This window comes from Maylandia zebra, linkage group LG20 (assembly GCF_041146795.1).
Source record: "Maylandia zebra isolate NMK-2024a linkage group LG20, Mzebra_GT3a, whole genome shotgun sequence".
Classification (NCBI taxonomy): Eukaryota; Metazoa; Chordata; class Actinopteri; order Cichliformes; family Cichlidae; genus Maylandia; species Maylandia zebra.
In genome coordinates this window covers 24,712,746-24,737,711 of record NC_135186.1, presented here as the reverse complement: position 1 = coordinate 24,737,711, position 24,966 = coordinate 24,712,746, and the positions used below count along the sequence as shown (strand labels likewise).

General features: G+C 40.0%; 1 protein-coding gene across 1 annotated transcript in view; it reads right to left on the bottom strand.

Moving 5' to 3' along the window:
• Positions 1–24,966, bottom strand: part of plxnd1 (plexin D1) — a 71,941-nt gene that overhangs the window by 41,946 nt on the left and 5,029 nt on the right. Inside the window, exons 3-8 of the mRNA XM_004546129.5 lie at positions 20,294–20,425; positions 19,015–19,115; positions 11,868–11,997; positions 8,532–8,709; positions 8,160–8,268; positions 22–121 (exon numbers count right to left, since the gene is read on the bottom strand). Coding sequence (XP_004546186.1) covers positions 22–121; positions 8,160–8,268; positions 8,532–8,709; positions 11,868–11,997; positions 19,015–19,115; positions 20,294–20,425 — 750 coding nt within the window. The remainder of the gene's footprint in view (positions 1–21; positions 122–8,159; positions 8,269–8,531; positions 8,710–11,867; positions 11,998–19,014; positions 19,116–20,293; positions 20,426–24,966) is intronic.

The window sequence follows — 24,966 nt, the reverse complement described above, 5'->3', positions numbered from 1 at the left end:
TGGATTAAACACATTACTCACCTCAAGCAGGTTTTGATTCGCGTCATCTTTACTGGAGACGCATAGGTGCTTGTTTTGGTCCCAGTAACACTTCCACCTTGTGCTCAGGCAGCTCATACATCTGTGACACACATACACATAAAGAGTTGAGAAACAAGGACAAAATATTGCCAAATCAAGCCTGTTTTCGCCTCTGTACAATTACTCCCTGTGATCAACTCCAATTCAGGGAAGAGTGTTTTTCAAAAGTTTGGTTTGTGATTCATTTGGAGAGCAGTGCAGAGAGACAGACCTGATTACAGGCATCAAAGTTTAGCTTTAATAAAAGGAAGTAATGATTAGTCACATTCAGATGCATTCATTCCACAGTTACAACACAGCCAGCAGAGAGGTCACACAGGGCCAAATCTGCTGAGATGAAACAAAGCGCTTCTCAATAAACACTCAGACTGGTAAATGATGATGCGTGTGTGAGCATGCTGTTGCTTGTATTTATATCTTTGTGAGATCAAGTCTGAGTGTTACACTGCCTACGTGAAGATATTTTGGCAACTAAAACCATCAGCAGCTTGTAGAGTCTATACAATTCATACCCGCTGATCTGAGACAAGCCCACATGCACAGGTTAAACATGCACAGCACTTGCAAACTGTTGGGTGGGCGTGACTCGTCTGACAGCTGAAGATGTCTGTCTAGGTGAAATAAGATTTGGCTGGCCAGAGCTTATAGAGAGGTTTTTATCTGCTGGACCTTGGTTGAATTTGAAATGATCAGTCTCAATTCTGGTGAAAAGAACAAAGTCAACAATAAATTTATCATACTAGCACATGCTGCCAGTGTTTGCAAAGCCTGTCTTATTTTTTAAAATTGTCAAGCAACTATTAAAACACATTGCATTACTGTGATGAAAATAGTTTATGCACATATATGCTTCCTCCGGCTGTATACTTAGAATACAGCAGCACAAGAAATGGATTCTAATTTAGAGAAGAAGAAAAAAATGAAAGGGCTTTATATTTGTGAACAGTTTTTCACTAAAATCAGCTTAGGGATAGCAAACACACACACACACACACACACACACACACACACACACACACACACAAGGTAGAGCAGTTAGAAAGTGTAAGGAGAATAAAAACACACAGCACAATCACTCTTGTGCTTATTTGCACACTCTGAGTTTATTGTACAGTAGAAGTATCTCAAATATCTGAAATTCTTTATATATTCTATTTTTTACACATGTATTCATTCATTACTTTTTAGGACTCTATTACCTTGCATGTATGTATTTTCTTGATCTTTTGGACTTACGTCTACTTTTGTGGTGTATTTGTGTGTATTTGCTGCTGCAACATGGCAGTTTCGTTTTAGGGATTAACAAAGTAAACTATTTACAGTCACTGTATAAATAAAATCCCCTCTTCCAATTTTAAGCTTTTTAACATATCAAAGCATAATAAAAATATTCTTTAGCAGATTTTAAATTTGCTTGTTTACAATCTGAGATGAACCACAGCACACGATATATTTAACTGGGTCATATATAGTTAAGACAAATGCAGAAGTAGTGTGATACAAACACTACCCTCACTGCTAAATGGACTCGATTAACTGATCACCAGCAAGTGTGAACACTTCTTATAAAAGCAGACGCTTTGGTAGAGTTTTTGCTGGTCTGGTTCATTCTGGTGTGTGTTACCATAATGCCAAGGAGGAAACATGAGCAATGATCTTAAAGAAGTGACTGTTGCTGCCCATCAATCTGGGATGTGTTATAAGGTAATATCCAAACAATTTCAAGATCATTATTGTGCAGTGAGAAAGATTATTCACAAATGGAAAACATTCAAGGCAATTGCAAGTCTTCCCAGGAATGGATGTCCCAGCAAATTGGACTGACGTGGACCAACAGATTCTACAGGCCTCAGTCAGGATGTTAAATGTTGAAGTTAATTATGGCACAATTAGAAAATGGCTGAATAAGTATGGCTTGTTTGGAAGAGTAAAAGCCTCTTCTACTCTACGAAGAACAAGGGAGCACAACATAGGTTTGTAAACTCACATCTGAGCAAACCGCAAGACTCCTGGAACAATGTCCTGAGCAGAGGAGATGTTTAACCATGATGCACAGCACCACATTTAGTGAAAACATATCAGAACAAACACTTTATACAAGCTGTCAAGTATGGTGGTGAAGGGTAGATGATTTGAGCATGTAGTCCTCTTTATACCAAAGTATTCTAGAGTCAAATGTGAGACCATCTGTACACCAGATAAAGCTTAACGATAGGACAATTGTCTGAAGTACAGCAGCAAATTTACAACAGAATCGGTGGATCAGAAAAGAATCATGTTGTTGCAATGGCTCAGTCAAAGCCCAGACCTCAACTACATTGAAATCCTGAGGCAGCAACTTAAGAGAGCTGTGCATAAATGGTAAGGCCTTAATGAAGTGAAACAACATTCATTTATACTTGATAGCTACATGTTTTGATATTTGCATGTTTACATATTTGAATGTTTACACCTGCACTTTCAAAGCTGTAATAATTATGTGTTGAATTTGCCTAGTTGGTTTTCCTGCATTTACCCAAGTCTAGGATTTCCTGGCTTTTGATTGGTTAGCGAGGTCACACTGGGGCTGAATTCAGAACCACATAACAAACCCTCACATTACAAAGTTATTGGTTCTACAAGTTGTTAAATCATGGGTGTGCTTAATTCCCCCCACACTGCTTCTGCACAGGGTGCACTTTTTTGTACAATAACACAGAACAGGGGCGTAGAAGATCTGCTTTGATAATATAAGTATATCTTACATATATGCTATATTTCAAAATAGAAATTTCTCTTAGAAAATGAAAAGTTGATTTATATGCAAAAATACACATGAGCCTTTCTTGGTCCAGTGTAAGAATGAACAGTGATATTTGGATATGAGGCAGTTTTAGTTTTGAGACCATTTAACATGTAGTCGAGATGATACAGGGTGGTGTTTGTGGATATGTGGATATTAGGTCCTTGCTTTCTGTGTACAGAGTAGAAATATGTCTTTTCAGATGAAGTGCCTAAACTGGAACATCTCCACTGCACATTATGAGCATGAGTAAAGTGTGAGTCACTGCGCTGCCTCTGGGAAGAGACAGATGTCCCACACTAGGAATGATAGTGCCTCCAGTGATAACAGCACTCTAAGGGAGTTTCTAGATTGGGGGGAGTGAAGTGGGTGCAAGAGGATGTAGATATGTAATTGAAACGTGTGTGTTCTGATTAAAAGCAGACGGACCCCTCAAGGCTCTTATCAGCTGCACAGTTTCTGTTTTCCCTGACTCCCTTTCTGTCCTACTAAAACACCTATAAACCACCACACACACACACACACACACACACACACACACACTAAGACTGACACACAAGGATTGTTCACATACACACACTCTCTCTGCTTCATCTAACACTGACAGTAAATACCCTGTGAAACTGCCCTCCCCAACTCATAATGACCACACACACAAATAAAGAGTGAGGCTTGCACTCTCAGGGCCTCAGTGGACACAGCGGTTAAACACACATCCTCAATCACATCTCTGTCAAAGAGAAATACGTTTGAAAGAAAAGATCAGTTTCAGGGGGGACGACAGAGAAAGAGGGGGGAGGGGGGGGGAGCAAACGGCAAGAGAGACAGAGAGAGAAAAAAAGAGAAGCAGGAAAGAGACATGCTCCAAACTTGAGACACAAAAAGCAAATACAGCGGCGAGAGTGTGTGTGTTTGAGAGTGAGAGCGTGGCTGAGAGACATAATGAGAGCGAGAGGGCAGGATAGGTGTTTGTCCTACTGGGCTGTGTGGTGAGACTGGAATGCCTGGTCTGGTTGTCATTAACACTTTGCCCGGTGACCATTTTGAAAGTGTCGTAATGTTTTATGGTCACTAGTTATTCTAATATTCTAAATTTAGGTGACTAGCATGGGTCAAGCTCAAGCTCTGCTACATTACCCTGAATGCAACTTAATAATACATTTATTTAGACACTGTCACGTAAAGTGGTTTTGGCATGGTTGCAACACATGCTTTCTGCTGCAAATTTAAGGGGAAGTACTGTATAACATCACCAGGCGTGTTTTCGCCTACTTTTTAAACCACAGATGGTATTGCACAAGTGATTTTATACTTTCAGTAATACTCTTTATTGCAAGCGTTGGCTAAATATTTCTTGTCACATATATGCTATTAAGCCTGACTTTCTAGCATGTGTTTTAGATCCAGGCTTTACACACTGGAGCTCAAAACTGGCAGTCTTTCAAGGACAGCTGTCACTGCGGTACGCTCACGACCTCAAATGAGATTGTTTTACTACGATTTTATTTGCATCTTTCTGATAAGAGATTATATTAAGGAGCAAGAGTGCCGAAGAGTTGGGACAGACTAGGGAGAAAGAAATGGGAATGCAAATCATGCAAGGTACCGGGCTTAAATTACACCCACTAACTAATGGATTTCTTGTACGGCTCCTACAGTCTCAGCCTTGTACAGAGTAATAAAAATGCATCAATAGTATTCAACCACCTACTACTTATCATGAATATAAAAAGAAAGCCTAGCATTTGTTTTGTGGTTACGCTATCCAGGGTTAAATCTGTTTTTTGAGGTGTTTTTTACTATTTAATATATTTTGATTATTGACTGAAGATGATGTAAAATGTTTGGCAGATGTGCCTCTGTTTCCTTCGCCTTTAATCTGATTTTCCCCCGCTCCCAGCTAAACAGTGTTGTGTTTTGAACAAAGACAATTAAAGCTTATAATAATTCACTGAACCACTAATTCACTGAACTTGCTAAACCTGAAACAAAAACTCAATTAATTAGATTGAAATGTTCATCAAGAGAAAATTATTGGGCGGCTATTTTGGTAAATGATTAATCCCTTAAATTACTGTTCTGTCAAAATAATCTAACATCAACAGGTCGGCATTTAAATTGTGCATGTTTCCCTTTTCTTTAAGAGTTGATTGGTTTTTATTGACACTTCTGTGAAGCACCATGTGACTGTTCTTTGTCTCAAAAAGTGCAACACAAATAAAGTTTACTTACTTACGCTTCTGCGCTTCACAAACCAAATCAGTAATTGATTATTCAAGAAAACAATTAGCAGATTAGCAGATAATTAGCTCTTTGCAGCACTAAGAATCAGTTTATTTTTGATCACATCAGTCTGGCATTACCACAAAGAGCCAGAATGCCACAGGAGACATTGTCTCACTTTGTTTTGCACAGTGTATTAATAATGAATTGGAATAAAATACCCTCCACTGACACCTTGCAGAAATGTAATTTTGCTTCCACACCAGAGTAGCATGAGACAGCACAGGACAGATTTTCTAATATGAGAATAAGTTTTGCAGCAAATCACTTTTAACGGTGCTTGCGTGACACTGATGGTTTACACAGACGTTCAGATGTCAGTATCTAATAACATAAGAAAAACCCGAGTGATGGCTTTTTTCATAAAGCGTAAAACAAAGACCCTCTACTATCCGGTTTCCCTGAGAATGAGCGGCTCTTTAGGGATTATTAACAAAACAGCATGCAGTGATTAAAATCAGATAGAGTATAGCAGATCCGCACATTACAGCAGAATGCTCATCCTGTGAGAATGGCACTTTGCTCATTATCACCTTCAACAAACCACCATCTAATTTCACACTCCTGGACCTCACCGAGCACTGAGGCCGCGCGCACATATTGGGTGCAGTCTTGCACACATGTACCTGCAACTGCAGTGTTCACACCTCGAAACTGCTTTCAAAAAGCGAACAAAAGGGACAAATCAAACGCCTTCTCAATCTCCGGGAATCAGACAAACACGCACACACACAGATGCCCCTCTAAACCTGAGATCTGCCCATCAGATAGAGCCGATCCTCTGACATGGTCCAACATGCAGGAGGAAGCCAGCTGGATTGCTTCCAGATATGAGTAAACCCTCCCAGTAACCGGGCCATACAAGTCACAGTCTTTCATATAAACAAACACTGACATGATCTGCCAGACACACATATCTAATTTCCCTTGGATTAATGTTTACAGCATATTAATCCCAAATTTGATCCTGCACTGGGAAACCTGGAGCAAGCAAAACACACAATAAGCCTTTGAAGACACGTCGAGAGTATTGAGGCCTAAATAGAGAACAGGGGAAAAAACATGAGAGGGAGTGGCTGGGGATGGAGGTGGCAATCATTTGCTGCTGTGAGATCACTATAATTGTATTTCACTGGGATTTATTTAACATTAAAGGTTTGTTTTGAGGAAATTTATTGCATATTGAAGCAGCTGATCCACTATTTAAGTAAAAGCATCAATATAAAGTAATAATACTCTGTTACTCAAAGGATCTCATTTATTGCAATAATTGTGCAAATTAAAGAAATATTATGAGCAAAATTAAGTCAAAGACCTCATAATGGGGAAATGTGTCCCCGGTGAGTGGCACACTATTAAGCTGCTTCATTATTAGACCATTACTGATGCATCAGAGCCTAATAGCATTTTATTATTCTACCTTCCAGGTGAACTTAGTTTCAGCTGTTTACACGGTTCAGCAGTCTTGTCTGAGAACTCGTGAAAGCTAAGTAACACGTAATTTGGTATCAAAGAAGAAGAGAACTAGTCACGTGTTTGAGTTTTTTTGTAAAACACTGAATAATTTAAATGATCAAACAGTTATCTAAAAAAAAACATCAATAACTCTTTGGTGGAACTGCTAACAACTTACAGATATCTGAGCTACTGGACACAGAACCTGTGCATCGTTCATTTTTCGAGACTGCAAGGTGCTGTGCAAAATGAGCTACCCCTCATTTTTTTCACATTTAGCTTCCAGGGAGGCAATTTAGTGACCAGGTAATTGTACCTTTAAGCACTTTGTTACTAACAGCCTGTTGCAAAACACAATTTGCTCCCATTTTTTTTTAGTTTCATCTGTGAAAAATGCCAAAGATAACACAATTTGACAGGCATAAAATAGTATTTTTGTACCGTCAGAGCTATTACCCAAAACCTTGGCATATCTACCTCAAACTCAACACAAAGCAATATGAAGCCCTGTGGGATCATCTTGACAGAGAACGAAACAAAACACAGCCAACGCTGAAAGAAGATCTTTGAATGTCCTGCGAGAAGCCTGGAGAACTACTTGAAGAAATTATAAGAAGGCTTGCCTAAGAGAGTCCAGGTGGTCATACCCACTGACTTTCAAGAATTATTAACACTCTATTTTTTCTTATAAACTGTATTTCCATGTATACTTGCACATGTTTCAATAACCCTGTTTTCCACTTTCCTTAAAAGAAATTAGGGTTAGTTTAAAACCTTTGCACAGTTCAAAAATTAATAAAAATGATTTATCATTGTCACATGATAGTTCATGGTTTCAAGATTGCAAATTACTACACAACATCCTGCAAGCCCAAATTTTATTTTGGATGGATTTTTAATTTCTCCAAGGTATAGCAGACCTAATAAGTTGAACCTGAAAAAACAAGCACAAGCTTTGATTGGAAGTAATTAAAAAAAAAGTAGTATGAAGTAGTATTAAGTATTAGATGTAGAAAAACCCAAATAAAATGTCACCATATGAGGATGAGGAGGCTCGGGAGGTTAAAGGAACTGTTTAGCTGCCTGATACTTGGACAGCAAACAGAACCAAAAGCCCGAGGCCCCAATAATCATGTCCTCCAAATGCAGATGCTCAATATTCATATCCAGATACTTATTTAAACAGATAAGGGTATGTGAAGCGGCAAAAGTGATCACAAGTAAGCAGCGCTTTTCTCATAAGGACATGGAGACACTGATTTGCTCCTTAACAATGCGCTAACATAGCATATGCTTAATTTACATGAAAACCCTAATCATGCTAGTATTTTGTGTCTAAATCTGGTGAAAGTTGAAGTGCAAAGGGTTGCATAAAGAACGTAGTGGAGGAATAAATATAAAGTAGTATAAACTATACTTCCTGAAAATTGAACAGTACTTGAGAAAATGTAAATTTCACCACTGCATCAATGCAAATGTGACTGCGTGTAAACGCATCACTAACTGGTTAAATCAAGAATTTGAGATAAACCAAAGTGATATTAAAAGTGTGACTCACGGTGTCTTCGGATGTATTTTTCCAGTCCTCTCGCAGTCATAGATGATGAAGCTCCCAGATACCACAGATGTGCCATTTACTTTTATCGCCACAGAAACCGTCAGGTGATCTGAAGAAACAAAAGAATGTAGACAACAGCGTATGTGACAACCGCTGGAGATGATATCGCCCTCATAACACAAACTAGACAACAGTACATCCTGACGTTACACTGACTTTGCCGCTTTTTGAAGAGATGAAAGGGGAAATTGGATTTGTTCGTATAAAAAAATGACTCAAATACCATAACTGTCCTTGAAATGTGTGGAAAAACATGGCTGGCAGCTTAGCAAAAAAAAAAAAAGCCAAATGGTTGCCTGTTTGCAGTCCCACCTTTGCCGGGGAGGATTGGTTGATAGCTTTTTCGAGGGAGGAGAGGGCAGGTTTGGATCTGAGAGGGACCGGAGTCCAGGTGCACCGTGGCGACTGTAGAAACCCCCGGCTCGTATTCACACTCCACCCGGGAACCAATCAGATCAGGAACGCTGCCGTTTATCAAGATGCCAACATCCTGCGGCAAAAACACATATAGCAATATAAATAGCTGCTCGTCTTCATCAAAATTAATTAGAAACCTGAATCCCCCAAACGCACAAACATCGACTCCAATACTCCTTAACAGAGAGCGAATGGTGTTGGCATTACTTCAACTTTGTTCAAGAGTTTAAGCAGAAATAAAGAAACTAATGTGCAATGAAGAAACAGATGGCACAGTGCTACATTCACATCTAAATCTGGGTATGTGATGAAGTATGACAGACGTATAATGAGAAACATAACACCTCACTGACATGACTGAATTTCAGCTAAATGATTTCAATGTGAGAAAACTAAGGGTGGGATGGTGGGAGAAGGCAAGGATTGTTAAGTAGAGAGGAAGGAGCAAGATGACATATTCTGCAGCCCAGCAGGTAGGAACTGAAGCAGCCGGCGGCATGTGCTTACTTGTCTTAAAAATCTTCTCCATTGTTTAGTGGAATTGATCATTTCCTGCCTAAGGCCCTGACTTCCTGCCTGCTGCTTCCTGCTTTTGGGGAGACAACCTTGAGTGGAGTTTCCTGTTGATGAAGGATGCCTTTGGCAGCGGCAGCTGGAGGACCAGCCACACTGACCCTCATTACAAGCAAATATCCACAATTAATGAACCAATTAATGACCTGTCGTCTCCGAGTCAAGTCCAATTATGATCTGTAATTAAAGGTCAACTATATCTGAGGTGTCAAATTTCCCTGAGCTAATTATCACATTGTTATCTTTTGTTACGCGATATAATGACTGTTAAGAATTACTGAAAACAATAGTTTGGAAGCTATACCCCATAAGTAGGTGATGCAGTCACTCTTTTAACCAGGATATATTATCCTGCCAAGTCTGATTAAGGTAGTGGTCCATTAAATACCACTTATAAACATCTGCAAAGCTAAGGGTGAAGATTTTAATGGGTAAGCTCATTATTAATGCACAAAAGGTACTAATGAAGCCTGACTAGCTCTCAGGTATACTTGAAAGTTGAGTTAAATGTGTGTTTTCCATTAGTACAAAGGTAAAGGTGATTGGAAACATGCCCACATACAATGTACAAATACTATAGAGTAAGCTGACATTGGAAAGTCACCGCAAATTACTTTTTAAATAACTGATAAAACATATTTTTCTGTCTGCAAAGCAGCAAAACACTATTTACTATTAATCTGCATTTCATTTTACCAATTTTAGTTACAGCTAAATATAAAAATAAATAATAGATGTGGTGCTGGTGCATTTTGGACCATCGCTAATGAAATCTGATAAATATTATGGCTGCCTGTGCAGATCAGCAAAGAAATCAGTGCTTCAGTTTTTTGAGCGTGAAACTCTAGTTCTTTATTAGTGTGTTGCTTAGCACAAATTACCAGGTATCTGTGTCTTTGTGTTGCTCCTATACAGTCTTTTAAATAAAGCTTGTCTCCTATGCTAACAGGTGTCACTGAACTGGACCTCTTTGCCATTTTGATGATGTTGATACCTTTTTTGGAGCATTTATCATGGATTTACTAGAAAAAATACGTTGCTTCTAGGTCATGATCAATTCAAGAAGTTTTTCCCCAAATTTTGTTAAATAAAATACCATTTAGCACTAATTACCTCTGTTATAAACACATGAAAACACAAATAATTTAGAAATATGTGAAAAAAAGTTGTTAAAACTAAAAATAATATTGTTATTTATTAGCCAAAAAAAAAAGAAAATGATATCATCTGTCATACTCAGATTTTAGCCAGTACACTGAAGTTGAATGAGAAGTCATAAATTAATTAGCGTTCAACCACTAAAGCTAATTTTTCCATTCAGTAAAGGCAGAAAATCCCCACATTTTGGCTTGTTAATCAAAAAACATACAAAATGATTTGGGTAATTACCCGTACTGGTAATTTAGGGTAGCTTTGGCATAAACCTTAAATTGGGTGGTGGACTAATATACACCTGCTAGCACCTATACAGTCTTTGAATGCTGCTAAAAGCCTTTAGCTGATCGGGAGGAGACACAAACCCAACCTCAGGGGGTCACAAGCTAGTGTAGTCTTCATGCGGGTCCCTAGTCCAGACAAATGGGAGGGTTACATGAGGGAGGGCATCCGGCATAAAACCTGTGCTAAATCAAATATGCGTGTCCATCTGCTGTGACGACCACTTGTGAAATAAAGGAATAGCTGAAAGTACCAGACTAGCCTTAGCCTATAACTCTGTACTCCAGCCTCTTATCCATATTAAAACCAATGGAGGATGTCATTTCAACATTGTTGAGACACCTGGCAAAGTTCTTATTTGAATTTCTTTGCTGGGTCAGTAGAAACCATTAAGGAGAAATTCGCACGGATAACTTCCTGCAACCATGAGCACGAATAAATATAGATGCACTTTAGAGTTTTGACATTTGACTTGTTGTATTTTTCAAAAACCCAGTAAAACAGTGGACTGAGGTTACAGTAACATTTCTGTATCATAGTCCATCAGATCAACTCATGTATTCAGTCCAAGACATTTTCTAGCTTATATCTTTCTAGCTTATATAGATTTCCAGAATTTAGACAGATTTTTTATTTTTCAGGCTCTGTGCTTCAAAACATTCAGTTTTGATTCAAACAGTGATCAGATATTGCCAAGTCCCAGCTTTGATTTTAGTCCGTGTTGAAAGAACTACGAGGGCTTTTCAAACACAGTAGTCATATATCAAAGGTTCAAAAGCAGTTGAACAATCGACTACCAAATATTTCTGTGTGTCAGCTGTGTGTTGTTCCGTTCAACATAAAAGAGCTTCCATATGGCTCAGAGTTGAGGGTGTAGCTATAAAGAGTGAACATTGACAGCAACATTTTTTAAAAGCTGGAAAAAAAGCAGATGAATGCTAGCGTTACATAAACGTATGCATCGCTTTAAGCAGGAAGTTGTGATGGTGGAAGAAGCTGCAGTAGCACACGCCACTGGCACTTTATTTTATTAGCCGAGTAATAATAATAGTCTGTGCTGTAATGGTGAGAGGTGTCAGATTATAAAGGTGGTCATGAGACATCAGCTTTAAATAAACTGTCCCCATTGCAGCCATAACTTTGTGAAGATCAACAGCAGTGCTTGTCTGACTTGTGAAAAGCATGTGACGGTAACAATAACATACAACGAGTTCACAGCACCTTGATGTCTGCCGAGATGCTAATCTCAGCGGGTGTCAGGGTCATGGAAGGACACTGTTGGGGGCCTTCACCCATGCTGATCCAAGAACGGGCCAGCAGCCCCTGAGCGCACTCCTTCTGGATGGTACATCTGGACAGAAAGAAACAAAATGAACATCATATCTGCTACATCATGTGTGTTACATTTTCATGTTGAATCTGTTGAGATTAGATTACAGGAAGAAGAGCTTCAACATGTTCTGTATGGCCTAAACTTCAAGGCCATGCACATGTTGCTTTGCTCGTCCAGTATCAGATTATGATAAAATAACTGCTTATCATTCCTGCAGCTGATAATCTAGACCACAAGACAGCCATATGGGTTTGTGAATCCAGAACTTCAAGGTCGTATGTGTCAAACTCAGCGCCTACAAGTCTAATCTGGTCCTTTTAAAAAAAAAAAAAAAATTTATTCGGCCTGCACATCACTAGGTTCTCAAAAAATGTTGCCCTGAACAGTAGGTGTCATGGTACTATGCTTTTTGTTGTAGTTTCAGTTCAGTGGCTTTTCTATGTATCTTTATCTTCCTACTTCTGATGGTTGTTTCTCCTTTTGTCCTGTCTGCACCTGCATCTGGTTTCCCTTCTTTGTGACTACCCACCACGCCCTCGGGAGTTTCACCTGCGTCCAGTCAGCTGTGCGTGCAAATAGTCATGTCTCTCCCTTTTTATTTGTCCCACTGTTGCTCCCCAAAGTCTTTGTGTTCTACTAGATTCATGATTTTTTTTTAGTCAGTGCCCTGCAGAAGTCAACTCATTTCTGTGAGTTGTTTTCATCTTTAGATAAAGCTTGTCTTTTGTAGGTTCAGACTGCCTCTGGTCTATATTTGGGTCCTACCTACAGAGAAACTTCGAGGGTAAAGAGAAGCCTGGCTATGAGGCGTTTGCGTCATCATTTTGATTCAGTTCTGTGAAATTGGTTCTTGTGAATAGGTTATATGGTAGCCTTGTAGAACTGCACAAGGAACAGAATAATTTTGCTTGACTAAATGGTCTGAAGGTCAAACAACATTTAAGCTGACTGGCTGAGGGCTTTTCAAATTTTAGGCGTGAGGACTATATGAGACATGCATTTTTGATTAAAAACTGCATATAAATAAACCATGTATGACTGTTAAAGTGATTCCCATTACCGATTGTGAACCTTGATGAAACCATGTTTGACACCCCTGTTCAAGGTCAACTTTATATTCTTTGTGAGGTGAGTTTGTGTTTTCATTTCATTCCTGGAGTTGACGAATTCTCTCCACTGGGTTTCATGGTCTGCTTGCTGCAGATTTATGAGGTGCTCTGGTCTCCTAATGTCACATTCAGACTTTGGCTGTCAGTTTGGCTGGCTCGACACAAGAGACTACTTGACCTTAGGTCATATGCATTGCTATGGTAACCCATCCCACAGGCACAGTTACAGATAGCAGAATGACAAAACTACCAGTCTGATTCTTAGTCTGTTTGGACCAACAGTGCATCTAGGAATATGAACGCTGGACACATGGTCAGCAGTACCATACATACAGTCGTGTGTATGTGCGCAATCTGCGAGTATAATGAATGCCTGGGACATAAGAATTGTAAAAGGGCACCCAACAAGCAAGGTGGCCTCACACCCTGACTTCTGCTTCACTAATGAACTTCACCATTGGCACAGAGCTCAGTTCATCTGCAGTGCAGACTGAAAGGACAAAGTGACCTCAGAGTAAGGAGAAAAAGAAGAGGCCCCATCTAGCAATGACCTAACACGGTACATAATGAGTTTGGCACGTCCCACTTCCCTTCTATACTTTCACAGTTGTTTTAAAATAAAGTGTGTCTTTTTGTGCCTGCGCGGCTGTAAGCGTGAGTGTTTGTGTCCGAGAAAGTCAGTGTCCACATTGTCAGTCCCAGCAGCACAGAGGGACTCAGAGGGGCCTGAGGTCAGCTGCTCAACTAAAAATAGAAATAAAGGGCTTTACAAGCCAGAGGTTGTGATCTGTTTTTTAACTTCCTTTAAGGAAAATAAACACTTCTCTGTTTTTCAGTTCATGAATTTGGTCTAGTATCAAATATTCTAACAATTATGTCCTCAGATAAGGACTCTTAATAACACACATTCATAACACACATATAAAAGATAGTTTTTTAATAATTGTATTAACATCAATGACTTGCCAAATATAAGCAAGTCACTGTGGAAATGTTAGCATGATAGCATTTTACTCAATAGTCAATACTCTCTTCAGTCAAAACTCCAAAGGGATTGAGGTGTGATGCTCCCATCATGTCTTTGAAATTATTATTACAAACCTATAGTTGCCAGTAATCAGTGTTGGTCAAGTTACTTGAAAAAAGTAATCAGTAACTAATTACTGATTACTTCCCAAAAAGTAATCCCATTACTTTACTGATTACTTATTTTCAAAAGTAATTAATTACTTAGTTACTTAGTTACTTTTTAAAAACACGATTTACAACCTGAATAGGTGATAAAGTGATAGATCTTTCAGCCCAATTCTACTTTTTCTACATAATCCATCATACAAAATGTAATCAAATGGAAAGGTCTCTTTTTTAACTTGTTTTATCAGTTTTAATCTTTTAACTTTATGCATCAAGCAAAAATTTAATTATATGCAACATTCTCTGACTGGAAGAAATTTGTTTAACATTTAAACCTATTTTCTGCACATTCCAGCACATAAAATACAATATTTTTTGTGTTTACACTCACTCTTTCAAATAGATGCAAGTAAGACACAGCAGAAAATAAATAAAGTCAAAGACTCAGCGGTCCTGTTGCTCTATTTTCACCTGTAAAGCAGGACTGCGGTAGGCGGAGGTTTACCCTGGTGCAGGTGTGCCGCGGTCAGTTGAAGAATCCGCGACTTTCTCTGTGAGTTTCCCATTACGTCGTAGCTACTCGGTGTTTGCTTGGAAGTTTAGGGGTTTTTTTCGCTGTAAAAAGAAGTTTTCTTCCCACGCACAACAGACGCTAATGTTTTTGTCACTTTTTATGGAATCAAACTCAAAATAAGGTCAGTACTTCCACGCTTTAAACGCTGCACGCTCATACTCTCTCCCACAATCGATATGTGATCCATTGTTGATCTGCACAAAGCTGTTGTCACTAACGGCGCATTCGCTTACGTCACTGTCGTGAGACATTCTCGCAAAAAAATCACGGTTTTAGTAACGCAGTAACGCAGCATTCCTACGGGAAAGTAACGGTAATCTAATTACCGATTTTGCAATAGTAATCCCTTACTTTACTCGTTACTTGAAAAAAGTAATCAGATTACAGTAACACGTTACAAGTAACGCGTTACTGCCCATCTCTGCCAGTAATCATTCATATATGTTGAGATTATGAAATAAAACAACTTCCATTTGGGTCATTATCAAGTGCAAACCTCCAGGGCTGAAAAATTAATCTGAGGCTTGAGTACCTCTTGTGCATTTCCATCAGTAGCCACTTGAGGCTGGCTCTCGAAGCGAATCAATCCCCAGATTTCCATTTTAAAATGCCTGACTTCAGCAATTAAAATAAAATGCTTACAGATAGTTTCACCAATTATAGTAAGTTTATGAAACCAATGTTTGTATTTTGTTTGATTGCTTGGGTTTTGTAGAATTCATTTCGACTGAGGCAGCTATTTTTAGCACTTTATTTGTCTGCTGCTTCAAACTGATTAGCAGATGTGGTCATGATAAGATGAAACTCCATCATGACCAGCAACACGTCACATATTACACCATGTCTTTATTTATTGAATAAAAATTCAGACAAAATGCAGAAATGGTGCGTGAAAAGTACACCATCACTGCTTCTACAGGAATTCAGAGGGTAGGGAGCAGTTGCTGCTAATCAAATACACTCGATTTAACTGATCATCAGCAAGTGTGAGCACCTCTATGAAAGAAAATGTTTTGGCAATTTACTGGTGTGAAGCACTCAGTTGCCAATGCCAAGGAGGAAAACAATGTCTTTAAATAAGCAACTGCTGTTGCTTATCAGTCTGGGAAGGGTTAGATCACTGTTTGGCCATATTAGCGGACGGTGCCACATATGGAGAAAACCAAACACAGGATATCAGCAAAAACACCTCATACCAGCTGTCAAGCATGGTGGTGGAGGGGTGATGATTTATTTTGCAGCTACACGACCTGGGCACCTTGCAGTCATTAAGTCAACTATGAACTCCTATGTATACCAACATATTATAGAGTCAAAAGTGAGGCCACCTGTTTGACAGCTAAAAGTTGGCCCAAATTAGGTCACGCAACAGCACAATGATCCCGAGCACAGCAGCGAATCTACAGCAGAATGGCTGACAAAGCAAAGAATCAAGGTGTTGCAATGGCTCTGTCAAAATCCAGACCTTATGAAAGCTGTGCACTGATGAACCTCAATGAACTGAAGCAACGATGTAAAGACGAGAAGGCCCAAATTGCTCCACAACAATGTGAGAGAGTGATTAAGTCACACCAAAAAGAATTACTTCCGGTATATTTAAGAGCATTTCATTTTTCACACACTGCTTCTGCATTTCTTTTAGTTTTTGTTAAATAAAAAGTGACGCTGTGTGACATATCCTGTGTTGCTCATTTGAGATTATATTTACCTGATTATGAGACCTATAAGACCGTATCTGTACCAATCTTTTATGGATTCATTTTTCTAAGCAAACTTGTACATCTTAGCTGATAACTTAGTTCTTCATCCTCTTCTCTGTCTAAGATCACATCTGGCATCTTCCTTGTTTATTTTATCCAGTAAACTCAAGATTGTATCTTTAAGTACTGAATAGCTCATAAATACCAGTTGGTATGAAATGAAGCATGCATCCAGGAAATGTACAGACTCGCAGTCTCAAGTGATCATCAGCAAAGCAGCATGTGAGCTGAAACAATTGGTTTATAAAATGCACCAAGTTGCTCAGATTGTATCTTTTTATTCTTTCTTAAAATGGATGCAAACAGTACATAACCTGCTAATTCAAACACCTACTTGATCAAGAGCAACAGTGAGAAGAAATTAATTCAAAGTACTTTTCTTTTCTCTAACAGTCTGGAAGACCAAATAAACATACAACAGGTACACACGCACGCACTCATCATCAGCCCCACTGCAGCCCGCTAACTTTAAAAGCTTTTCAAACAGCTCCTTAAAATAAACAGAGCCAACATATGCAGCTAAAATATGACCTGAGAAAACTCATCACCTCCTAAGTGTCTGAACGTCAGTGAGACTGTTAAACAGCAGGAGAACATATGAGCTTCTAAATGCACAAACAGACACAGACACATACAGGCAGACACACAAAAGTCGCTGTGAGATAAGCACATGCAGATAAGCATGATAATTTGTGAACAGCAAAGACTGCGTGTGATGCATAATTTGATTCAAATAAAGATATTTAAGTGCTTTCTTGTGACATGTGGCAGATTAGACCAGCACCAGCATGAAAAGAGTGATCAAGGACCGAGCTTTATCTCTGGTGGAGGAACTAGCTCTCTTCTTCAGACAACAATGGAGCATCCAACAAGCGAACAGATATGTTTTCATGCTCACTCTACACGCGGACGTGCAGAGAGACGTCAGTGCCATGCGTAAAATCGAGCAGGCACCCACAGAGACAGTGGTGGCTTCACAGATTGTGAGATCTTGACTCCCCCCACCATCCTCCGTGTCTGTAGTTGAATGAGACAGTGAGGTGATAGAGGAAACCATCCACCCCCACACATCAACCCCCTGATCCCCTGGGCTCTGGGGCCACAGCGCCAACCCAGCGGCCAGTACGACTGGCCAAACAGTGCATCAAAAACACGCACACACTCATGACATCAGCTCCCTGGTCTCCGTTAGCCAGACAGCGTCACACACTCTGACACTTACACACAGGCTTACACACTTTGACATTTCCTTGTCAAAAGAACCAGTGTGCGCTCTCCCTCCCACCACCATCATCACAATCAACGCTCCTTTGTAGAGGGATAGAGAAGAGGACAAGGGCACTGGGAGAGGAGAAGACAAGGACTAGAGGGAGGTTTAGAGAGGGATGGCTAAATTCTCAAAAGCTACTGGAAAATACGAGGGCAGGAAAAGGAAAAAAAAAAACCCAAGCAGAAGACAGCGAGAATCACAAGGGTAAAAAAATGCAGCCAAGCGAGAAAGGGACTGGGATAAAGAGACGACAGATAGATAAATAAGGAGAGGAGACGGGGAGATGACAGTGAGACAGTCTGACCACATACACATAAACACATAACACTCATCAGTTCCACTCTTCCAGCTCTGAATGGCCCCTGGCAATGCAAGAGCCTCCAGAGCCGCGGCACAGCTCATCACAAAATTCACTATCTCGTCTGATCTGCTTTAATCACCAAGCAACTCGCACGCAGACAAACAACCGGCACACAAACACAGCTCGACACAACACATATTCTCCCTGGAAGCCAGTGAATGCACGGCCAGAGAGCCAGTCCTGACAGAACCACATTAATCACAGTGTACTCTCACTCGCTCACAGTTACACTTCAGCCAAGTCACTCCTCGCTGGGCGCTCCCAGCCTGTCACTCCCTCCCCAAACAACTAAAGAACCAGGGGAGCGCTCCAAACAATGATGTTACTCTCGAGTCTGCGGCCTAATGAAAAGCAAATCAATTCTGCTCAATCCAACAACACTCTTCCAACCCCAAAACACACTCGGTTTCTGCCACTGCTCATTCAGCTGGGCGACATTTTGAAACTGAAAACGAAAATGATGAAAATAAGCAAACAAGCCTCAGTGGGTTTGATTCATGCAAATGCTTCAAGTAATAAAACGACCAACGATCGTTATTGCTCTGTGCCATCAGTCTATTCTGGAATCGATGCGCCTTTCATATAAACAGCTGACCTCTTTTTCAAAGCAGAGATTTTTGCTTTACGTCAAAAAGCACGTGGCATGTGTGTGCGCGAAACCGAGCGTCTGATAATTTGATTGAATTATGCTTAACTGGCACCAAAGGAGAGGCTGGGAGGGTCAGACAAACAAGTCTGAGGATGACAGTTAAAGAAACAGAAGGAGAGACTGCGTCTTTGTGCGTTTGTGTGCGTACGTGCATGTGTGTACGTGCTGTGGTTCTTACCTATTCTCCAGTGTGCACCAACCACAATGGGCGTCACCTGCTCCCAAACAGTCACTGCAGCTCTTCCACTGATCACAATCTGCCACTTTTACTCTCAGCATCTGCACATCAATGCACAGAAGCAAACATGAGCACACAATCATCTTCAAGGGCGGCCAAAAAGTGGAAAACAAGTGATTTTGTTACCAAGATGCTGACGGCTGTTAAGAGAACTTAAGAATGATCCTCCTCAAGAATTTTGATAATCTGCTACAGTGTAAGAGTATCACTGCAATTTCGAGTCTCTAGGATTTAAACTACCACCCAGACGAAATGAATATAATATAATAAGCCCACAATGAAAACCAGCTTACAGGCTCACACATAACTTTTGCATGTCATCATTCAACACTTATTGACAGCAGAAAGAAATGAATAAATGTCATGAAATTTTTCAGTAAACACATCATGACATCTAAAGTGTTTATTAATGTATAATAACTGCAGACAGTCTTTCCTGAATAACTCCTACAAAGACATTTGATCTTGTCGTTTTCCAAATGCAGATATATTTCACCGACATCCGCTTACAATGAAGCAGATAAAAAAATCTCAGATAATGTAATTACACATTTGTAAACTCCTACGTGCAGTGTACATCTCCTTAAGTTTCTTAAGGCTAACAACCACCTTTTTTTCTTCTTTTTTTGCTGCTTTGTCTATTTGCAGTGCAAACAAATACGAATACGCTGTAGGTAAACACAGATAGGCAGTTTGAACCTAGGAAGTGAATGCCGGTCTCAGAATGTAAATCAGTTTAAAGGTTACAGCTAAAATAAATGCCAGCCAATAATAGTGCCAAATTTAATTTAAATCTTAACAATGTCACGGCAAATGTTACCTAAAAAATGTCATGCAGCAGTTTTGTCAGAGTCTAAAAAGGAGCTGTAGCATATTTTCTGTGTGCACGTTAAACTTTGTTTCTGTGACAGGAAGCACAGAGATTTAATAGCAGCACAGACAGCTAACAAACTGATGCACTGTCACTGTGCAGAAACCATAAAGGCCAGAGGTGCAGCCATATCCCGCCCTAAGCCCAACTGTTATCAAACAAATTGGCTTTGAAATGCAGGTCTGAAAGCTTAATGTAGGTCTGCATGCATGTCTGCCTTAACCACAAATATGGTAGTGTTCTGTTAAGTGAACTTAAGGAGGATGTACATGACGTGACATTCATGAGGTCTCATTGTGGTTATCATGGTCGCGCTACGTGCTGATATGCCAGCGGGTATAACCTTACATGATGAGAGGTCATGACATAAAGAAAGTTGCTGTCGTTGGGATCGAAGGTCATGATGTGGTGTACTGCTTCGTTGGCTCGCAGCTTCAGCATCCACTGATTGGCTGTGGTCATGTTCGGTAGCAGAGTCAGCTGTGAAAAAGAGAGACGCACATGTTGAATTGCAGAGTTGGAACCACATGCAAAGTGGTGCAATTAAAAAAAAAAAAAAAAGACGTTGAGCGCCAATTTCTTGGTTCACATTCATGCAGAAGAGTTTCTCATATGTTCACAACTGCTCAGTGCAACCACATTACTTTTCAGTTGATTGAGCAGATCGAGTCATTTGCTCAGCAATACCACAGAAGAAGCAGGTTTTTTCCCACGTCTGTGTTTGGCAAGAGATACACAAACAAAACTTTTACATCGTGATCACTCCTTGGAGACTACGCCCACCTGTAGCAAGCACCGAGATGTACAGACAACCTTGATTGTGTGATTTTTATTGCACCATATTTTTGGTGTCTTATTGTTTGTGTAATGTCAGACGATTTGGCAGTCTACAATTTTTGTCTGCCAGCGGTCCAACTGAAAATATGAAATCTAAATCAGCAGCTGGTGCAGTAAAATAAGCAGCCACAATGACTGTCTATTGTTAGATGGTAAGTTTACTGTGGTAAAAAGGGAGGACACTGGAACTCTGGACTTTTTGTGTGGTGATTCGTATCTTTAAAATGTGTTTCCAGAAGCCATACTTGTATACAATATCAAATAATATAATATGTAAATGTAAAATAATGTTTATATGGGAAACTGTGACGCTCACAGGACACAGATATTAACCGTAACTGACACCCATGTTCATTTCTGTGTGCAGATAAATTCAACACAGATGAACAGTCAGTGAGCAGCGCTGGAGGTGAAGAGTGACATGAAGGCACTACATGCAATTAAACTAGTTTAAGTTCAGGAATCATAGCTTGCTGGTAGTTCAGCTACATTCATTGGTGTATAGTCTTTCAAAAACACTATACAGCGGTAAAACTTTGGACCGCTGCTTCTCCACAATAATCAAACCCTTTTGGCCAGTCAAATGATCCAAAGTGGTTTACAGCGTAAATAAATTCTGCCTGGATGGATGGTTGTTTTTTAAGGCAAGTATTAAGTTGACCTACAGCTTCCTGGAATACTTGGCTATGACATTTTATGTTTTGAATATAAGTTTGTAAAACTAACCTTCACTATACTATACATAATCAAAGATCCTGCCAGACTCAGTGCCCCACCTGGATTTTGGTTTCTGCTACAAAAACCTTTTTTGTCATGTTTGACCTGTGAATAAGTGGACAGTTTTTACTCTACCCTTACTTATCCTGAACTTATCCTTTTATACTTTTAGTAATAAAATGTGGTATCACATGCCCAGTGCCAGTTTCTTTCTTATAATGTAGTTTTAGATTTAGTGTAGTTCAACTTCTTCATGCTTTTAAGGTAGCTCCCCCAATACGACCAGTGAGTCACGTAAGGGAATAAACCTGGGACAGTTTGTTTAAACCTACAATGAATGGATGAATGAACAAGGGTACATTGTATTTGAGTGGGATTGGAAGTTGAGACACGGCAGGGCCAAAACACAGTGACATAGTGGATGAGGAAGTGGGTGAGTGGGAGGATGAGATTCAGATTGGCTACATCTGGGTCAGGACTAAATGAGAGACCCATATAGCAGGCTATAATATTTAATCAGAACTGAATTAAGTATCGAACTGTGCCTCAAAATCTTTTCACCCATGACTAGAATGGGCATAGTGAAGCCCGCTGCAGTAATAAGAAGAAAGTACACCTTCTATTATTTCTAAGGTTTTTATATTGGGACAAAAAAAATATCCTGTCCTTGGTAGCTTAAAAAAAAATCTTACCTTACCTCAGGTGTAAAATAACAAACAGATTCTGTGGCTTTATTATTTATTTAAAAAACGAAACGAAAAGTTGCAGAGTGTGAAAATGAAGCACACCCCACGATTCTGTAGCTTGTAGACAAACGTTTAGGAGGTATAACTGAAAAAAAATTGTTTCTGTATGACTTTATCGGGCTGTCACATCATTGTGGAGGAATCTGACCCATTTTTCTTTTGCTCATATACACACAGCTTTTTTGAGGTCCCCCCACAGTGTTTCAGTCAAGCTGAGATCTGCACTTTTTCTTGCCCATTGCAACATCTTGATTCTTTTCTTTTTTACCATTCTGTTGTACATCTTATCTATTGTTCTGATTTTATCTGTTTTGATTTTATATACTGTTTTGTTTGTTTGTTAATTAGTTTGTTTGTTTGCTTGTTGTAATCAATTTTAAATCATGCTTTTTATTTGTTTTTGTTTCTAATGTCTCTGTAAAGCACTTTGAATCACCTTGTTGTTGAATTGTGCTATACAAATAAACTTGCCTTGCCTTGCCTTGCCTTACATTTGCTGTCATGTTAGGGATCACTGTCCTGTTGCATGAACCAGTTTGGGCCAAGCTCTGGCTGTTGGACAGATGGCCTCACATTTAACTCCAGAATATTTTGATATAAAAAGGAGTTCATGGTTTACTCAAGATGCCCAAGTCCTGTGGTTGCAAAACACATCATCACCGCCACAACTGGTATGAGGTGTTTGTGCTGATATGCTGTTTAGGTTTCTCCAAACATGGCACTGTTCATTATGGCCAAACATGTCCATTCTGGTCCCCAAAGGGCATTGTTCAGCAAGTCTTGTTGTTTGTTCAGATGTAATTTTTCAATACTAAACTGCCATGTTTTTTTTTTAGAGAGAGAATAGCCTTCTCTAGGCAATCCTTCCAAATAAGTCATACTTGTTCAGTGTTTTTCTAACTGTACCATCAAGAATTTTAACATATTAACGTATAGACCTGCAGATCTGAGATGTAGCATTTGAGTTCTTTTTTGCTACCTCTCTTAGCATTGAATGGGTAACATCCACTCCTGACAAGATTGGCAACTGTCTTGTGAATAATTGTTCTCACTCTAGACTGGATGGACTTGAACCAGTGGATTTCACATGAGCTTAGAACCTGTCCCAGATAGCTGGGCACATTGCTGATGTCTTTCCTCCTTGGCATTATGTTAACACACACCTGAGATCCCAGTTCTGAGATCCCTTCCCAGACGCCTTAACGCCCACTCACATCCTGGGCCATCTGACCTCAGGAATTCGCATGATAAGGTGGGGCCAGGTTTCACAATGAACTCACCCGAAACTCTGGCTGATTGGGACCCACGCCCAGTTTCCCACCTTGGCTCAGGCGATTAGAGGATCATCAGGGGGTCCTTTTGTCCCTCTGTGGGGGTTTACTCCGACTAGGTTTATATCTGGGACTCTCCACCATTTGACCTTAGAACTGAAGAAGCTTCTCGGATGAGAGGTGAAACGTCTTCAAGCAACTTAAAGAAGTCCAGACGCTTTTCTTTGCAAGCTCCTTTGACAAGCTCCTTTTTTTTTTTTTGCCACGACTGTATCTCAATTACTCAGTAGGAGGTTATATGAGGGGTGATTGGACTGGTGCTTGGGTGCTTAGAATGCTGTAGCTGTTACTGTGCTGCATATGTTATCAAGAAAAAATATCCAGACAAAGATTAAATTAATTTTTGTCTGAGCTGCCTCACTCCTTCCCTTTTAAAAGGCCAACATGACAGATTAAATTCTTTTGTCTGGATACTTTCCCTCCCCCAAAGCTAACGTGGATACACAAGAGAGTAACCAAAACTCTCAGTCTTAATTAAATTCATGCATGTATGTATAAGCAATGACTGCCAGATTTAGTAAAGTGATTTTAGTTCCTGCCTTTTACTTCAAATATTTTTCATGTTTCCACCTTCACAAATACATTTCAGGTGCTCTTTGTTCAAGCAGTGTGCCTAATCTCATTCCACTGAGCAGTGATTTATCTGCACACTGACCGTCCTGCAGGTCAAGATCATAAAGCACGTACGCACAAACATATGCACACACAGACACACACACACACACACAAAGCTGTGCAGAAAAACAAACTGTGCTGAGTGAGACTTCCTGTCACGCCGACAGTGAAAACTCTTATTTCTGCGATTTGTCGGGCCTCCCTTCAATGGAGAGATCCTGGCATCCTGAGGAAGTGGCAAACTGATCAGCATCTGGTGACAAGCACGGGTTGTATCACTTCTCCATCCACTGAACACAACAAAACACTGTCATGTGCACAGGAGCACACATTTATATAGGACAAAACCATTACCACCCACTTAGACGTGCTGGTTAATGTTAAACCAGCGCAGACAGGAGCTAAGTAAACCATTGGCTTAACCTGTGATGAAAGGCATTATCTCAACCTGCAAGAATCACTGTCAGGTTTTTTTTTATAACACCACCTACCCATCTGCTCGCACAAGCTCGCCTGCTTTTTAGTGATAGTAAGCAGCTGTGCTATGTCCTCACCTCACACCCCAGTGACTACAAACACATAAGCAGAGTGACACAGCGAGGAGTAAGTAAACAGCAGCCCACACACCTGGACAGGGAGCACAATAGGTGCAGAGAGGAGGAGACGTGAAGAGAGCTGTGGCACAGTGAGCCACCAGGTCAGCCAACAAAACACCTGCTGTACTGGCAGGTCGCTCTGACTCTATTCTCCGTCTATCTTCATGCAGATGAAAGAC